We start from the raw sequence: 20,508 nt of genomic DNA on the forward strand, positions 1-20,508 counted from the left end.
AAGATGTTTATATATTCTTAATTCGGTCTATGTAGCCGATAAAGTACTGTATAGCTGAATGTACGCTCTCAAAATTATGCTAGAAAAATACTTACCATTCCTCTGTGGAAGTCCAGATACTACCATATAAGCGTCTCCTATTGTCTCCACTTTGTAAACATTGTACTGCATAATTTTATCATCGAACATCCTGAAATTATATAGACTTTATTTTAACAAAATAATCTTTATTTCTATATTGTATAGAGCAGTGTTAGCCTAGTGGCTTCAGCGTGCGACGTTCGTCCCTGAGGTCGTAGGTTCTATTCCCGGCTGTGCACCAATGGATTTTATTTCTATGTGCGCATTTAATTTCGCGCATTAGGCCCAGAAGGCTGATCACCTACTTGCCTATTCAATTAACAAGTGATCATGAAACAGATACAGATATCTGAAGCCCAGACCCAAAAAGTTTGTAGCGCCATTGTTTATTACAATTATTATAGGGTATTTAGAACTTATACTCTAACTTCGTTTTCAAGTAAAGAAACGAACAGTTAAAGGTTAAATATTTAACGAATTCAGAAATGTATTAATATACAAAACAATAATATCATTTGTTTTATCAGTGACCACCGAAATGTATTTCTAAATAAATTACATGATTTCCTCTTTCCTAAATACACACAAATAGTGTTCACATAATTATAATTGTAACGCTACGAACTCCCTCGACGTAAACCATAGTACACTACGGCCACGCGTACACGCAGAGCACACATACAAGCGCGGGGCTGCGAAGTCTCACCAAGCTCGTGGCACCCATCCACATATCCTCCTCCTCCGCCTTCCGAAAAAAAGGCTTGTCGGAGGCCGAAACCTTTACTTCGTACTTCCCTTACTCAAGTGAAGTTCGGTCCTGCTCTTCAGGCGATGACCACCCCGGGACGGCCCAAGCCGTTGCAGCAAGCAGGAAACGCCCTTGCGCAAGTCGTGATAAAAACCCCCATTACGACCGAGCTACACTCAAAACAGCCCGACATAAGCTGTCAAGGTCCTTAAGACCAACATCGAGATTCCATTTCAAAAAAAGTTCGTGGCATTCGCTAGCTAGACGTCTGCGAGAACGATGGGCCTCCAGGTCGTCTGCTCATGGATCTTCAGTGGCTTTTATATGCCCCGCGTCACTAAGTTAAGCCTTAGATAGGTGAACATAAATTGGCGATACCCCGCGTCCTCGCTTACGGTTAAATTTTAGGTTACTGATATTGTATGTACCTAATGTAATCAAATTTGTGTTGGTATTACCTAACCAAATATTTGGACAGCAGCTGGTTAATAAAACTGGTCATCTTTGTAGGAGACCTTCTCTACGACACTACCTATTACAACTTTGTATGAGATATTCAACGTTCTACTTACTTATAAAGCATATTGAGCATATTAATCACTTCCATGGGCGTGCTATTCGCGGATATATTCGTGAATCCAACGATATCACTGAAGTATATAGTGACTGCGTCAAAAGATTCCGCGGGCACGGTCCTTTGCGCACGAAGCCTCCTTAATACTGGGAGAGGCAGCATCCTTGATAACAGCAAGTCACTCTTCTGCTTTTCAGCCATCAATTTTTGTGTACTTATTTCTATTGACTCTGTGAATTTCTGGAACGGTGAAGCGGTATTTGGTAATTTAAGGGCTTGGTCTTGAAGCGTGCGAATTGGAAGTTCGAGCCTCAACTGTACAGCAAAGCATTCGATAAGTAACTTTGAGCAAAAAATTTACAAGTGAGTCAAGCATCACTTACGCTGTAGACTTTTTTTTACGAAATAAATAAAAGTCCCATAAAAGATTTCGCAGTGTAATATATAATAACTTAACGCCACTGAATCATGTATTATGCAGTGGTTAATATATTATACCGCTTTACAAGGCAGAGTATAAATTTAACAGCGCGCACAAGATAATACAATAATTTTTAAATAAATCTAGTTAATAGTGAAATTTTATAATTAATACAAGCGATTATCAATTATACACTACATATTAAATGACTGAATACGTATATTTATTTTTTCGTAGAGTTAATCACAGTATCTTGTGTATTCAATATTTCTTTGACATTATAGTATTGGCTTAGTATATACTATAGTAAGATAGTAGACTGTAAGATTAGTGTATCTATTTTTGTGAAAAAATAAATTTATATTATGCTTATTGCCTGCCCGGCCTCACACACTGGAGAATATTTATTTAATATTCAGGAATGTTGTAGCGTTTTAATGATAAAATAATTTTTGAAAACGGTTTAGTAAGTTTTGTGTTTATTCCTTATAAAAATACAATTCCTGTCTATAATATAAGTCTAGACATATAAATGTCCCATCTTCGATTTAAACTAAATGACAGATAAGACCTACCCGAATAGTGTTAATTGTATACCGCAGTAAAAGTATCAATAGTGGTGAAACCAGCAACACAAGTATCAAAATAATGATCCCAAAACACAGTGTCCTTCTCGCCGACCACATTTCACTATTCACAGATTCCCTAAAAATATAATTAGTTATATTTAAGACTAATAAAAATTTACTAGTATATGCTTTTGGTTTTAGCAATTGTCTTGAATAGGCATTCCTTTGTTGTGGAAACTATAAAGAAAAATAATGTTATGGGGTAATAAAACCCCGTAACATTATGACGTTTATTTATTTTTGGAGGATAGACGGATTTATTAAGGGTATTACTTTTTGCAGTTATTTAGCGTTGTGTGTTTCTAAATCTGTATTTAGAGGTTCGAGATTTAGAGACATGCAGTTACAGTTAAATTTGCAACTTTTCAAATGTATTATGAGTAAATAAAAATTTAAATTCCCAGCCGCGGGATGTGCATCGCGCGATTTTTTTTTAAAAATGGCGCAGAATTTTTTAAAACTTTAAAATTAAACGATTTCCATATACAAAAGCAACCGTGGTATAAATACCACTACGAAAGCAACTAATGTAAAATAACTGTACTATGTTATATAAATGCCTTACCTAAGATAAGTCCACAAATCGTCCTGTACATCCCTCAGCTGAGCTAAGTGGCTAATCGTTTCCTCAACAAAGTAGCGATCCGAGCCTTCCTCGAACTTTAAGCCGTCTCTTGATTTGTAGCTGGAAAAATCTGATTAAATTGAATATCGAACGAGGATTGTAAACTTTGATTGGCAAGGTTTTGAATTTATTCTTACATTACCTAATTCAACATTCAGGCGACGGACGTTTTTATTGTGCTCTGTGCATTATTAATATATTTTCTGTTGACGTGCATAAGTGTACTTGGTTACCTATATGAATAAACCTAATCTAAGTTAATACATTTTTTTTCTCACATTGGTTGCCTGGAAGAGATCGCTCGAAAGCGACAAGGCCGCCAGTTGCCTTCCTTTTCATTTAACTATGTTTTTTTATATTGTAATGCAACGAAGTGGTAATAAATAAATAAAGTAATTTTGAGTTTGAGATTTAATAAATATCATTCTCTTGAAACATTCTGTCAATATCACATTAGTTCCATACAAATGGCGGAACACATGTATTAGATTTTTTCCTTCAGCTAGGATCTGAGGAACCTTTATTATTCTACGGTCTTAGCTTAAAAGGTTGAAGATGGTCTCCTGCATTGTTTTTCTTTTGCTTGCGTTACTGCAGACTTAGAACTAAAAATCCGAATACATTCGGCTTTCAAATGACCTAAGGGCATATTGTTGGACACGTTACTACTAAGATAATGTTACTATAAAAGAGTGGGAGAAATGTGATATGACCCAATGAGAGAAAATATAAAACAATTATGAAATAGGAACAGTAAAAGTATGATGTTGTGAATTCAGTCATAGTATTGAATCAATTTATTCCTAAAAGTGTGCATTTGTCCAACTTAGTATACAATCATCAAACGTAGGATGTATATTGATTGATTTCATTCAAATAGAGTCTAGTTTCAACATGAAAAAATATTGTATTGAAATACTGTTGTTACAACAAAATCACGTTAGCACGAGATAGCAGCTCACCTTATCAAGAGATTGTCAATTACACGTGCGTCTAAGCCCTCTAAATCCAGATACTGCTTAGTAGATTCCAAGTATTCCAGGGTCAGCTTTAAATGGAGCTGGAGGAAGAAGTTCTTCGTCTCCAAGCTTTCTAGAACCAATGGGTACAGAAACGCAAGCGAGAGTTCCTCCATTGACTTTAAGATTTCATAGCATGCTGTTAACTGCCTGAAAGTATTTTCTAGATGTAAGTGATTCGTTTATATCAAATAAAAATTGTAAGTACAATACCAATGGATCCGATGGTGTTAGTAAAATTGACGTCAAAGCTATTTTATGAATTTAATAGTTCTTCAAGTATTGGGTTTTGAAGCGGTTTGGAAATATTTTGCTTTCGGAGAGTATCGTTCAATCGAATTTGTTATCACAAAATAAATATTGACCTAATGGCGAATAGTAGGATTTGCTTTTAATTTAAATATTTATATTTATATAGAATCGTAAAATATGTCAGTAAGATAAATAGCACAACAGGTAACGCGGGTCCCGCAAACTCATATTTATTATTATATTATGGATATTTCAGATGTAGTAGTCGCTCAGACCCGGTCGGAGACGCCAGGCCCTCCTGACCTAAGTTTAGGCTATTAAAGTCCCTTTTGTCCCAGTTTGAAATTTGACAAAATTGCTGCCCAGCGGCGCTGATCTAACTGACCGCATGCCTGATACAGGAGCCATAAAAAATAGTTATATTGTCGCTATTGTTGGAACCCAGGACCTCCGTTATTAACACTAAACCAGCTGAGGTAATAGTAAGAATAAGATGAAAACAGCAAACAAAATGAGGTCACACAATTTATGACACACTAAAACTTCATGTAAAAGTAGCTGAAAAACAAAGGTAAGTTTGTGCGAAATAACGAGACAGATCTTAGTCTATTTTTGTAAGCTTTCAATTGCCCTTGTCCCGATTTTCAACTTATGTTCTCCCTTTCGCATTCATAGCACACACTCTTTTTAGGAGCTCGGCAACTAGGGATTAACAAGTTAAATCTAGACTGGTGTTAAATTAAATTCGTACAATGCATGACGGTTCAGGTATTAGGCTGAAAAGTTCGCAGGCTGACATTGATCTACTAGTATTAAGTTAATATGACAAGACAAGTGTATAAATTTGTCAACTGTCGTACTATTAGTTTGTGAGATATTTTGAGTGTAGTAACTTTTTTCTCTCTCCCTAAAATATGGCGAAGGGGCCGATGGCTGGCTATGCGTCATGCTCGTGAATGGGTGCTACTTGTGGTGACTGGTCGTAATTGAATTCGTGTATGCGGTGATGTTAGTTATTCCAACTATTTATTTGCGTGATGTTCCCACCAGAATATAAGTTCGTACTCCTATTTCACCATGCCTCCTGCTGATAGAGGATCTTTGACAATCTGAGACAAATCTTTGTTTTTAATTTATTTTATTATTATTTATTATTTAAGATGTCGTGTGGAACATAATGTAATGGTGGCAGCTCCTTACAAACGTTGTGTAAAACAAAAAAACTTGGCGTTTAAAAAGAGAGAGTTTATTACCAGTTCTTCTCTTCCGTTCTACGCCCTTGATTTGAGAACTGGCAGTAAACACAAAACACATGAAAAGCAACTAATGAAGCCAAGAATGAGGTAACAGTTATAAAAATTAACTTAATGGAAATAATAAGCACGCATGTTAATAATCATATAAAACAACATTTTCTGGTTTAAGCCCTTTAAAGCCTGTTTCATTTAAATGTAAGCTAATGTAATAAAGAGCTTTATTAAATATCATAATTCCGAAGCTTTGTGGCTGTTGGGAATTTGTACGCATAGTTTGCTATGTGCTTATTAACTTGATCCTCTGCATAACAACTAAGCCTTCAGGTAATAGGACAGACGGGACGACAGACTACAGATATACCATAATGGAAATGCTAAAGCATAGTTGGACTTGGTTTTGCAGAATATGTAATGTACGTAATATGAAGTCTCACTCGTTTCGTTTACGATAAACGAAAAATCTTCAAAAAAAACAGAGATTTCTTTTAAAAAAAATTTGATCGCGGAAATAATTTAAATTTAGTCTTTGTGTTATTTTAAAAATCACATAATGAAGTGAACTACCTTCAAAAACCTTTTGTGTTTGACACTGTGTCTTTAGGTTATCGTTAAATTTACAAAAGAACTAGTGCCAATGTCAAAAATCCGCTTATTATAATAAATCTTTAAAAAGCTTCTGTCGATGAATAAAAAAATAAAATCACATAATTTACAAAGTGTAAATTATGTATTTAAGTTTTTACTTACATTAGCTACTGCTTTATGTAACGGTCTATAGCTATTAAAATAAAACAAATAATTTCTATATGTATCTTGCAATTTTAGTACAGTGTTTGTGTATGCATGCTGGTATTATAATTAATCAATCAGAGCAAGCAACAACATAAACTTATAAAAACAAAATACAATTTTAATTATAGGACTTAAAATTTTAAATAAAAACTCTTTCCCGAATTAAAACACAATTTAAAACTTATTTGTTTCTCGCGTATACAAACTATCTAACATTTCTTAAAATGAAACACTTAGCCTATGTTTTATAAAACTTATAGCGTAACTTTTGACGTATTTTAGAAACAAACCACAAAAATTGGAACCTTATATCAATGCAAAAAGATTCCAATTCACTTACCTCCACAGGTTTGATGATGTAGCCTTGACACTCTTCATTATGTACAAGAGAAGAAGAGAGTTGATTTGATCGTAAATAGATGCTCTGCTCGAACGGTCTGGACTTTTTGAATTTCTGCAGAAATGCATATTCATTTTTAAATACAGAACATTCTACAACATTCTCAAACAACAATATGATACGCTTAGACTGGAATATGAAGTAGGGATAATTCTCGATAACTCTCAACCATGAATCACTCTAACTCATTTCAATCCCAATTTTAGCCAGCTAGAGTAGACAATGAAACTTATAATGCTAGTAATTTTATCGTTTATTACTAAGTAACACGATAAGCAATAATACAATAATTGTGTTGATTATATATAATTTAAAACATATTTTTCTTTGAATTCTCCAGACAAGAATGTCAAAAGCAATTTCTACTTACCCTATTGACATCACATCTTCCCGGTATGTGCTGCGTGTTAATGGTTAAATAAATTAAATATCTTTCATTCAACCCTATTAATGTCACACATCTGAGATGAATTCCACCCGAGAACTGACGGAAGTAATTTCCAAGTATCTATTCGTGAACGCTTCATTATGGCCAGGTAGACTGAGATAAAAATAGATTTATAGGCGTTTTGCATTATTTACAGTTAGAACACATACTTGCCGATAAAAATGATAATCAAAACGGACGTATAAGTATGTCACATACCCCATTTACGAGACAAACAGAATAAAAGCGCGCCCGAGCGATGCATGATAAGCTTCGTAAAGGGCATAAATCTTGCAGCATTGTGGCTGCCTCAAAGAGCCTGTCTTATCTTGACTTCTTAAGAAGATCTATCAAAGCTAATACAAAATGATGGGTGAAGGAAAAAAGAGTTTTAGTAGAAATATTAATAAGTCCGATAAATTATTATTATGATGATAAACTTTTTCAATTATGAAAATCGAAATTTTGAAAGTTATCAAAACTTTATTAGTCATATTGTAATGATATTCATAAATTTGTTTCATAAATTTTATGCAAATAACATCAGCTCGGTTCATAATGCAATTACTGTGGACCGGCACTACGGATTTAAAATTGATGATCTACGGATTTTATATCTTAAAACTGCATTTTATAAACAGTTATGATATAGAAGATAGTTCTTAGTGCAATTTCTTTAATTTACGCAACGCAAACTTTTCACACCGAAAGATGTCCTGTACGCACATATGTACAAAAAAATCTAATAGTGTAAATCATTCTCGACTCCACTTGAATACACAAAAAAAATCATCAAAATCTGTCCAGCCGTTTAGGAGTATAGTTACGAACACATGCACAGAAGATTTATAAATATACCAGATGTTTATTTGCTGTATATCAAAAATCAAAAGTTTTCGAATATAAACGAAAAATGATTTAAAGCTCTACGGGGATCTGGTTGTTGACAAATCCCCATGATATATACTGAAAAAAACAAGGGGACACAATTATATTATTTTCTAACAATTCAGCGGAATATTGCAAACACCAACTTCACAATGGATAGCAATCATATGGCGTAAAAATATTCTGTATTAAAAATATGAAATACTTATCTATCAACTATGGACGTCTCTCGCTATGCACAACTGCTGAAGGTGCGAAACACCGTTATGTATATGAGATTTTCAGTTCCATACTAAAATACGGCCAAATGTTTACCGAGTAAGTTAACAAGGCATAAAGAACTATTGTTTATTACGTAATTTTATTACGATAAAATAGAAATAAATCCATTGGTGCACCGCCAGGTACAGAACCTACAACCTCTGTAATAATCAAAAATAAAATAAGTAAACAGATATTAGGCAACCTGGCCAAATAATAATGGCACCAAAGGTAGTAAGAAAAAAAACGTTAATACATACAAGGGACTTAAGGGACTTCGAATAATATATACATTATATATATTTTACTAGTAAAATAAATTACATTGCAAAGACTTTTATTCTTAAGTTAAGAAAGGCTTTAAAGAAACCATTTTTAAGTGCACTTTTTAGTTTTTTAATCTTCCTACTAGATAGGTAAAGAGCTTTCTCGTGTTTTAATGGACACTTCTGCTCCACAAATCAAGATAATCTAAATGGAAGAATATATCATACTAGCCTATCATAGCATATCTGCCTAGAGATTTTTATTAATCAATCCGATTATTAAAAGATGGAAGGAGTTTTATTGCAAGTTCCAGTGCTTTCTTCGACTTCGAGTTCTAAATATTAGTTTAGAGCTATTTCATTTTTCTGACGTTCATAAGTGTATCTTCATCATCAGACGGCAAGACAAATACGATATACCACCCATATCACCTCGATGTCCGTTGTTCTATAATAGAGCGTTTTAAGGCAGTTTTCGCAGCGCACCACCACTATGTGGAATCAGCTGCCACTGAAGTATTTCCGAACCAATTAAACTTAAGGCCACGAAAAGAGCGTACCAATTTTTAAAGGGCGTTAATGCCCTTGCCAGCCTCCTGGCCATGTGCGTGTCCATGGGCGGCGGTATCACTTAATGTCAGGTGAAACGGCCCTCTGTTATACAAACAAAAAAAAGGATGCGATTTTATTTATGTAAACACTTTGATTAAACGCAACGTATAGTCTATATAGTATATATAGTGAAAACGTTTTGTGACCACAACAATAAAATCCGAACTAATTTGCATACATTTAAAGGCTATCACAATGAATCAAACACGTATTGAATTTTCATACATTATATGAAACGACCTATTATCTTATTGGTATTAATATTTATGACACCATAACAATATTTTCATATTTATTCAATTGGATTGTTTCTATTGGCACTGAAATGAATCGTTGTTTACTTACACTGTTTTGTTTTTATAACTGCGAACGAAAGAGCAGTTTTCCTTGTTAATAATCAATACTTATCCCATATCGTGCGTTCGAATCACGGCCGTGCACTAAATAATGTTCTTGCTATGTGCTTGGGTAGCACTTATGAAAAAGGCATCAAGAGGAAATTGGCATAGCACTAACTCATAAGTCATTGACTTGTGCTGACAGAAGGCTTATCACCTAATTGTCTACAACTTTTATTATCTCTATCCGGAAAAGGAAGGTCACCTCAGATTGTATCACCAATATATAGCGTTGTAACGTTATTACTGTTGTTTTCCATTTAATTATCGGAATATATTGTTAATTAAATTATTTTGATAAACTTTTAAACAAAAGTTATTTTATTAATATTATAAATATGTTATTTATTTTATTATATCAAATACGAAGCAGTTACCGCTTAGAGGATATTCTTACTCATTCCCAAGGTCGAAAATGAGCTAGATTTTTAAAATTCCCTCTGCAGAAACCAACCTAGGAGTTCAGGCACATCTCTTTCGGATTCTTCGCGATTGTAACGGATTAAACAGTATTTATCCGAAGCTGGACATAGCCCACTGTCTGATCGGTTTTAAAGAAAGCATTGTTAAGTACCTATCTCGATCCTAGTATACTGTTTTGGTAATATTTTTTGTGATGTATCAATAAATATATTTGATAGATATCAAAAGTTAACCCGACGCTCTTGAGTGAATGAATGAGTGATGTAAATGAATGAAATGAATAGTATTATAAATGACTCAAATAGATATTCTTTGGATTTCAAGTTACAAGTAATAAGAAATTCACTTACTATAGAATAATCTTGAGCTTCTCCGGTAGTGTGTCTTGTATGTGTAGCAACTTCTGGTCCGTCGACGAAAACACTCGCTCCAAGTGTATCCTAAAATTAACATTAAACAGAGGCGATTACAATAGTCGCGTCGAGTTTCTTTCCGCTTTTACTTGTCTGTACATAGCCCTTGTTTTCAAAGCTGGAAGATTTGTATGTCCATATGCATACCGCTGACATTTTACCTACTCTTATTAGTAAATTTGACTTAACGTAAATTAATTATTATTCTTTAATTAGGCTCTTTTGTGACTCTATGTGACTTTTGGGTGGCTCAGTCAAGAGACAATTCGTTAATCAAAAGAAATAAGTCTAATATGTTACCTACATGAATAAAAATAATATTTTGTTCGTGATTGTATTAAAAGTGATAATATAATTTATTTATGAAGTGCCTTCTTGAGTCACAATCAGCTGTACAGCGATCAGGTTAACTTACCAAGATATTTTTATACGTAATATAATAATAATATGCACTACGTTTTTGCATAGTATTTAGCCAACTGTCTCTTTAGACGTTTGTAATATTAAGTTTGTGGTAGTAAAGTTTCGATTTTGGTCTTGAGTTTGAACCTTCGCTGTGAACCTTTGAATTATTCTATCTATATGCGCAATTAACAACAAGTGTTATAAAAAACAGCCCGAGAAAACCAGCATGTCCCACCAACAAATCGAAGAATTGTTAGGCACATAGGCAAGTGAGCAGTGTTACCTTTTTTTGGTGCCCCACATTAGGGTTTCTAATTATTATGCCTGTGTAACATACATAAATTCAAATAAGAAGGTTTTAAAAATAAATTACTAGGAAAAAAAAGTCAAAGTCAAAAATTATTTATTCATATAGTACGTATTCATATATCACACTTATGAAACACTTCTCAAATCAAGGACGTAGAACGAAAGAGTAGAACTGACAATAAACTCTCCGCACTTCTTTTTAATCGCCAAGTTTTTTTTTGTTTTACACAACGTACAATGTTTTTAATGAAACACGGTACGTAAATTTTCAAAATATAATGAAAATCCGAAATTCAAATTCCTAATAATTAAAATAAATTGTCGAATAGTCCCTTAACAATCAAATTGCCCCCCTCATCTATCAAAGGGTCAGTCGTTTATATAAGATTAAATATGACAAGATTAGCAGCAAAGTACGCGGTAGTCAGCAAGTATGGTCTGGGTTAAATTTAGTTACCTCACTGCAGTGACACCTGAAGTTAGTGTTGGTGTTGTAGCGCCAAACTTTATATCTACGAAGTAATATGATTATAGTCTTGTTTAATCCAATTAGCCATTTGGTTTCATGGTCAAATTCCTTCATAAAGTCTTATCGTCGTCGCTTTATCGCTATTTAGCAATCATATATAGTTGCTTCTAATTATTGTTTAATTTTAATCTTACATTTTAGTTATTATAACATCTAATTTTTAATTTTTAGTGCATAGGCAAATAAATATTTAAGTTGCCGCCTGGTAGATAGTTCTGGTGGAAAGCTGGTGCTTTCATCGCTCAACGAATAAGTATCGCAATACAGTGGAAATGCTGCCAGCATCAAAGGTACGCTGCCACAGGGACCAACCTTTTTATTTAAAGAAAACAATCTTTTAAGAAAACACTTTTTAACGGATTGAAGCTATGTATTATTATTATAAACTTATAATTGTTTACATAATTTTAAATTTAATTTTTTCCGACGTTTCGCGTCCTTTACAGCGTGCGTGGTCACGGTGACTGAAGACAAAAGGTGTTTAAAAGTTGTTTCATAATATACATATTTCAGCAACACATTTGAGTTTCATTCATTTAGGAAGTAATCACTGCAATGGACACATACTCGTATATCTGCCTTTATAAAGCATATTAAACACGAATATTAGCCATATTAAATGTGAATGCTGAAGTATAAACTTCTCATTTGGCTGTCCCAGAAACATTTGCTTCATGAAATTATCAAAAGCTTATTGTTGCTTCAATTGCTTAACATGAGTTGTCTACGCCAGACATTGGTTTACCATCGCTTTAGCGAACATTAAACGTTTCATATATTTTTGATCGCTCGCTTTAAAAATAGAAATAGATTGTTTACAGTTCCATTGTTTTAAAATGTAATTGAATTCGCATTTCTTGAAACAATATAACCGTAAAAGAGCGTACCAATTCTTAATAGGCCGGCAACGCACTTGCGAGACCTTTGAGAATGTGAGTTTCCATGGGCGGCTGTATCACTTATCATCCGATGAAACTCCTGCCCGTTTACCCCCTGTTACATAAAAAATTAGCTTTTATGCAAAGCGAAAGTTATTTAGATTATAAAAATATTAATGGAGCAATATTCAACCGTAAATTTTTGGCAACTCATCTCACTAGCACCTGTTTACAGTATTGATTTTTTTACTAAAATTTGTGGTTTTCTTGCAATCTTTTCCATATCTTTTCAATACAAAACGAGTAAGAGAAAATTCCTTTGTTTACCAAAATGTGCAATACGTATGCATAATTATCAAAGGCAGACCCATTTGGCTAACATCGTCCTTATTATGTAGTCTAAAAATAGAAAGGAAATCTCACCGATTCGACCTTTGTTCATTCACCCCCTGTACCAAGTACTTGGTTACGGCAACGCGTTCATCCTGAATCGCCAATACAGACTCACAATGTAACAAAATAGCTGCCACCTGTAACAAAACTTTAGGAAAAGTATAGTATTTCTAATTATCTGTAATAAACGCTGTGTATATCATTGAACAGAACTGTATTATAACATTCAATATCGGTCAGAAATATATGACAGTAAAAATTATTTATAAACTGACCAATTTATTTTAAATTTATTTATGCATATACGTGTGCAAAGTAGTAAGAAGTGTTCAATGATTTTTATCAATAACTCAATCTAAGAGTCAAGCACGAAATGTTTTTATGTCACTGAGATGTTGCTTGCGCGTCTTTGTTCACGTGCAAACAGAGTTATTACAAGATCTAGATTATATGGCGAGAAGTGACGTTATTTCACAATCACTAGATATTTTCAGAGAAATAAACTTTCGTTTTAAATTACTAGAACTATTGATAAAAAGCGAAAAGAGACATGTATAATGATCTAGTATTAAATTTATCCAGATTATTTTTAAACATACCTTGTGGTCAAGGAATAAAGAGGCATCCATAGTGTGTGACAGTTGGGCCATGGCTGTGCAGTTTTGAAAGACAAGAGCAGCATGAGGTACAAAACATAGCACCAACATCTGTAGTAGAAATATTTTCCGTCCTCGCCTATAAAAATATTATTTAACACGTATATTTATTTGTCAATAATAACTCACATAATACAGTAACAGTAATCCCATAAGTTGAGCGTGAGATTTTCAACCGCACGCTTCGTTGGTTGGCCACCAATAAAAGTTGGTATATACATAATTAACAACATACGGTGAGGAAAAATATGTTAATTAAACCATCATGTTTTAGACCTAAATTCAGAAGGTTTAACAATCTTCGTAATGGGGCACGGGGCCCCATTACGAAGATTAGGGGCTTGACGGCATACATAAGATTCTTTGTTACATATTCATTTTTATTGTTACATATTTCTTTACAATTTTTCTTTACATTGTAGTTTCAGTTAAATTCTACTTCTACGCTGTTGATTTTCGTAGACGCGGATTAGCGTGTAGCGCCTACGATCAGTATATAATGTCTCAAGTACTTTTTAGTTAATCCGGTTAGATTGTCAATTTTATAGATAAGAAAGTTTATAATCGCTTATATGAGATTGTGTCATTTGTACAGTGCCTGTGTGCATTAACCAAAAACCCTCAAATTTAGAGAACATTTTGCTCGTTATGTTCTGATTTCATTTGAACATTGACCAAACTACTGATACGGCTCACGAAGCTGTTTCATACTTTAATAGCTGAAGCTGCAACACACCGACAGCTCAAACGAGTAATTTAAATATGTATTATTTGAGCATTGACCAACTGTTGACGTGGCTCAAGTGGTTGTAATTAATTTTAACAGCTAAATGTACACCAACAGCTTACAAGAATAATATTATGTATGTGTGAATAGGTGTAATAATTATTTAAGATATTGTTTTATAACAATAAATCAGATTTGAAAATTGCTCTATCATTAATTTCTCGCTTCCTCTTAAAGTGGCGAAGACTCCTTCAAGCCCTTAATTAGCGTGGTGAGCTTTGACATAACCCCACCACCTTGAAACTTTGATCCTACCCGTAGGGCTCCGTCTGTTACCTTAGGTCTCTTGGTGCTAACATCCCGATCTTATTTATATATTCACTATTTATGTGTTATGGTACGTCTGTAGGGCTTCGGTCTCCGAAGGGTTGTAAGCTTCTTAGGTCCCATATATTTAGTTATCTAGTGCAGCTTGCTAATACATCCACTAACACATACACAATACAGATACTCCTGACATTTATTACATATAAATTTAAACACACATTTAACAGTCCACTGGCTGGCAAACTATATAGGAATTGTTTGAACATGTTCGGTGAGTGTACACTTTTAACAGTATTAGAAAACCTATTGAAATATTATGCTGCCACGTAAGTAATGACCCACTTTCCAGATTTGTACATCGGCTTGGGTAAAACCAAATGACTAGTCCGTTGAGTAATTCGTGTGGTAGCGCTCTTTGCTATTAATCTATATATATATATATATATATATATATATATATATATATATATGTTTAACGGTCATTATCTGTGTAATAAGTTGAGCTTGCCAGCCTAGTGGAAGGTTCGATCCCCGGCTGTGCACCATTGGACTATCTTTCTATGTGCGCATTTAACATTTGCTCGAACGCCGAAGGTAAACATCGTGAGGCTTCGGCTTGCCTTAGACCCAAAAAAGTCAACGGCGTGCGTCATGCACAGGAGGCTGATCACCTACTTACCTATTAGATTGACAAATAATCATGAAACAGATAAAGAAATCTGAGGCCGTAAAAAAGATAATAGCGCCCGTGATTTATTTTCTATGTAACCTGTGGGATAAATATCTCGAATTTTGATTAATTTGCTTTGTTGTATTTCTATTAATTTTGTCATTGACCTTAAATTCGAAGAGGTAATCTAAATGTGTTTAACTAAAGTGTTTTATGTTGTATAATGCGATATATGTGGAATACGCTGGACTATCTTGCGAAGGCAATCAATACGCGACAATAGATTATATGTGTACGAGCTAAGGCTGTACATTTTGCTCACCCAGGCTTTCTTAGCTTTATAAGCGTGGCGATTTCCTAAATCGTCGGAGTTACGCCCCAAGAGTATAGCTCTCTCTTCAATGTGTTGTTGCATTGCATTCATTCGTTTATAGCAATTAACTAAATCATGAGAGATACGCCCCGAGTGTATAGCGAGACGTAGGCACTCTCTTCAACTGTTACATTGCATTCAATCTTTACATAGCAATTGACATTTCATTATTTCGCTTATATACTATTGCCGTACGCGAGTGGTTAATATCCTAACCGTACAATATGTTCGATTAGGATATTAAAGGGCTATCTAATTTTAGGACATGTTTTATGTATGTTATGGATTGACACATATAAATGAAAAGGGAACGATTTACAATATAACTTATGTAAGGCATTATTTATAAACATAAAATATGATAGTACTTACTCAGTCGCCAAATTGATATGTAAACAGCCAACTTTGACTGGAACTAGCTGAGGCCCATTGCGGTCAGACGGCGTAGTACAATGAGATGAACTCTCGATTCTGAGTGTATTTGATAGCATTGTTCTATAAAAAATATTCACAGATTAGCATAATTATTTCATTTTCTCTAAGCACACTTACACTTCTTGAATAAAATAGGTGCCAGTTCTTAAATTGAACTCTATGGTTTTGTGTCTATAAGCGGCGATATCACTCAAAATAAGTGATCATCTTGCCCGATTACCCTTTGTTTTGTAAAGAATATGTTCAAAATAATTCGCTGTCAGCATCTAAGAATGTTTTATAACCATTATCAGAAAATAAAAGGTCCTACTAAACAAGTATCACGTTTTTGGGCTGTCCTTGTCAGGTTCTCGATGAATCTTAAAATACAAAAGATTTTACAGAGTTCTGCTTTATACGGAACAAGAAAATATAATGGCGTTTAAGATGGAACTTGGATGGAACTGTCCAAATTAATTAAATAATAAAGACAAATAAAATATGTTACAAAATAATTACAATTTTAGACTATTGAATGATGCTACTATAACATAATTATTAATTAACAAAAATATAAAATAGTTTCAAGAAGATGAAATACAAATATATTTTTAAAACTAATAACGAGCTAAAGCCAACGTAGACAATTTACCTCTCAAACTCGGTAACAAGATTAAATATTCAATTTCTTTGAATACGTCCAAGATTTACCTCATATTCGGAGACAACAAAGAAGTGTAAATGTTGAAAAACATCTCGCTTTTTTTGTCGTCGCCCACTTATGTGTTCCGAAATTGTATATATTATTTGATGTAGAAATAACTGTATGTATTTTGAATTAGAAATAACTGTTAATTAATTAATTCATTCTATTAGACATTTTTAAATTTGTTTAAAATTTTCTATTTATTAATTTCTAATTGTTATTAGTATAACATTTAAGAATATAGTAAATACTGTATCTTTTAATATGAATTATTTCTCAATAAAATTTATAAGCCTTTATAAAACAAGTTAATACAACAATTTTTTTTTATTTCGTATATACTTACCAAAACTCAGTTTTGTATCGCTCAGCCTGGACATACACCGACCAATATTTAAGCCTTGGGTTGTTTAAGCTATCGCGAAATAAGGTTAAAATGAGTATTAAGAATATCCAAGGCGCAAAACCACCTGAATTGTGTGCAAGCCCCACCTTATATAGAACAATTTTTATTGTTTGTTTCCTTTTGTAAATATGATGGAAACATCTTTGGCTATATTTTTACTGTATTTGATTGTTTTTATATATAATATTTGTAAGCTGTAGGATTCAATAAATAAAAAATAAAATATTTTTATTATGGAATATAAGATACAGGTATTCCACGTTATTAAATTTGTATTTTCATCGGCAAAGAAAACAGAGGGTGTCGGCCGAGAGTAAAGGCCGGCGTAAAAAACTCTCGGTACTCTTTTAAAATAGCAAATCATGATACAAAATGTCTAACAATACTTATTGTAAAACAAATATTGCAAATTTATTAGAAGTAGCCTGTCTAGCACTAGTCTCAGGCCCTTTATCAACTGGATAACCGTTAACTTTACAGTAAGCCTTTTTACACAGCTTTTCTTTAATACATTTCTAAAATTTATTAAAAGGCAGAGATAAAAGAGCCTCTGGGATTTTATCAAAGAAAAGTATCCCTTTTCCCAAAAAATAGTTACTAACTTTAGATAGTCGCGGTTAGACGCGGAAATTGCAGCCTGCGTTTATTCCGAGTATTAATATTATGCGTATGTTCTACGACATAAATAAATATATTTAGAAATTAGAATGAAAAGATGTTTGTTAAATTGAGTTATAATCGTAACATATGAATGTAATTACAGTGTCAAATTAATTTATTAATTTTTTTAAGATGTTGGTATAAGCAAATGAATCTAACTAGGTAGTCATTAGTGGGTTTAATGAGGGTACACTTCTGGATTTCTTTGGCCTACACCCGTATTTGCCATCGTAATTACGTTCAAACTTTTCGCGGAATATACAAATTTACTCCTAATTTATCTAATTAAAAAGGTTTAGTACGGTAATTGAGACGTATGATGTATATATACGGCTCCACCTTAAAACAGCTCTAAAGTTTATTCTACATATTTTTATCACTCGGTTATGGTGAACCATGCAGTAATGTGGTGACGCCTGCTAATTATAACAAGGGAAATTAATTAAAACACCATTTTGTGAAATGAATGAAAGAAGGTACGAAAATTTACTTGACCTTACCACGTTTGATTCGAACAGATTTAAAGCCATTAATAACACAAATATATAACAACGATGATAGTAATAATTCTATTACAATTAATGAAATTCTGTAATAATCTTAGTAGTAATAAGGTCAAATGAAATAATTGTTTTATTTGTATTCATGTCTTTGATAGTAAAACCCTTTTTTTTAAACTTTATCTAATTTAACTTAATTTAACCAATGACTGTAAAGTTGGATATAGTAGATCATTTTCCGAAAAAAAAAGGTCAAAAAGTTAGTTAGTACGATAGTTAGTTACGTGTGTACACTAATACACGCACACATTCTTATAAAGGGGTCCATAGCCATATGCCTCCCTAACTTTACTTGGGGTATTATGTAGTACATACAAATAGTAAAGAACCATAGAAAAAAATGGAGCTGTTTTGAGGTGACGCCGTGATTCGACAAATTTAGCGGATATCAAATTCTTGGTCACATCATTAAAAAAGGAAGGAAAAATAGTAGCTTTTAACAAAATTCTGTCTTATTTCTGTCTAATGACTATTATTATAGACGTAGTGGTATTATATAATTGTCTTCATCGTTGTTTTTAAATAAAAGTGAAAACTTAAATTTCCTGTTAATATGTGAAAGCAAAGTGTATCTGAATATTTTTTGTAGTAACACGCCGCCCCACACACACACATCTCTACACACGCGCCGACCGCTGCGCTACTTTCTATAGCATATTCCTTTTGTCGATACCCAGACAATTTTAACGCTCTTTTGGCGCACTTTTTTATTACATAGGCCAAACGAGCGCAAGGGACAGCTCTAGGCAGATAGCACAGCCCATGAACACCTATTTTAATACGTTGCTGGCCTTTGAAGCTGAAGTAAACTATTTTTTAAAACGTACTAAGGCTACTAATAACTTGTACTAGCCGTCCATAATAGGATGGTGATATTAACTAGTTTCACGAAATGAATAAGCTTTGAATTTTTTTTTTTGCTTTTTTCAATATTATTTATTTACAGCTCATAAATGGCCAAATTCTAACTAAAAATCTCATAAAACTAAAATAAAATACAAAGGCTATTTACAAAATTTACAGTAAATCTCCTGCTATCCTCTAATCTTATATATATATATTATATTCTGACAATGTTGATTTAATATTGACTTAATTGATACTATACAAACTTAGTATATTCAACAATCTCACCTCTTTCGGTATACTGTTACATGAGTTGAAGAGGTTTATAGACTTCATTATACTTAATCAACGCAGGCCAATTTTCAAAGGCTTTTGTTCTTACCAATTTCCTTGGAAATTTAAGTTAGACAAAGATATCTTGTCCCTTATTTTGCACAATTTAAATTTATATGAAGAATTATTGCCATTTGCAGGCATGTACTGCAAATAAAAGCCCTGGTATGCTCGTTATAGCGACCTTCCAAATCTTAATATAGAGGTCGTCGCCAGTAATAATATCGCTGAGCAATGAAGGCTCTATAACCGTGTAAAATTCGTGCTATTTAGTTTCCTGTCGCCATGGGCCTTTTGAATAAATGTTTAGTGATAGAACGGGACAAATAATATTAACAACATTGCATTGAGAAGTGAACACTTTCTTTTAACAACAATTGTTTTCACGAAAAAGTTGTTTAACTGTCCTATGACAATTCCAATAAAAAAATATGTGTATATTGAAAGATATAGTTTATAATAGTTAGCTATATGTAACAGCGATGGCACTGGAGTCAGCTGCCATTGTCTTTATACATATAATCTGTCATGTTATACATAAGCTCTGTTATATGACGTGACAGCCCGTAAACTTACAACGTCAAAGTCTAATCAGTTTATGGCCGTTAATACTTGTTTTTATTTTTGCCAATATTATATACAAATTACCGACTATTCGATAGTCTTTAGAAATAGTAGTTTCATAGTAATCATTATTATTAATGTCAAAATTAAATTAGTTCAATACCGGTAATACTAGTGGTTTATTTGATTTGTACATAGATCTACAAATGAACGTTGTCATTATCATTATTAGTTGTAATTTATAACTTTAAAACTTAAAGTCAATAT

The 20,508-nt window shown here is 33.2% G+C and overlaps 1 protein-coding gene across 1 annotated transcript in view; it reads right to left on the reverse strand.

Annotated features, from left to right (window-relative positions):
- LOC123709512 overlaps positions 1–20,508 on the reverse strand; it is a 50,333-nt gene that overhangs the window by 5,955 nt on the left and 23,870 nt on the right. Inside the window, exons 2-12 of the mRNA XM_045660904.1 lie at positions 16,125–16,247; positions 13,599–13,734; positions 13,030–13,136; positions 10,423–10,512; positions 7,168–7,197; positions 6,738–6,851; positions 4,041–4,247; positions 3,019–3,138; positions 2,400–2,529; positions 1,402–1,643; positions 96–190 (exon numbers count right to left, since the gene is read on the reverse strand). Of these exons, the coding sequence (XP_045516860.1) occupies positions 96–190; positions 1,402–1,643; positions 2,400–2,529; positions 3,019–3,138; positions 4,041–4,247; positions 6,738–6,851; positions 7,168–7,197; positions 10,423–10,512; positions 13,030–13,136; positions 13,599–13,734; positions 16,125–16,243 (1,390 nt within the window). The 5' untranslated portion in view covers positions 16,244–16,247. The remainder of the gene's footprint in view (positions 1–95; positions 191–1,401; positions 1,644–2,399; positions 2,530–3,018; positions 3,139–4,040; positions 4,248–6,737; positions 6,852–7,167; positions 7,198–10,422; positions 10,513–13,029; positions 13,137–13,598; positions 13,735–16,124; positions 16,248–20,508) is intronic.

This window comes from Pieris brassicae, chromosome 5, assembly GCF_905147105.1.
Source record: "Pieris brassicae chromosome 5, ilPieBrab1.1, whole genome shotgun sequence".
Taxonomy (NCBI): Eukaryota; Metazoa; Arthropoda; class Insecta; order Lepidoptera; family Pieridae; genus Pieris; species Pieris brassicae.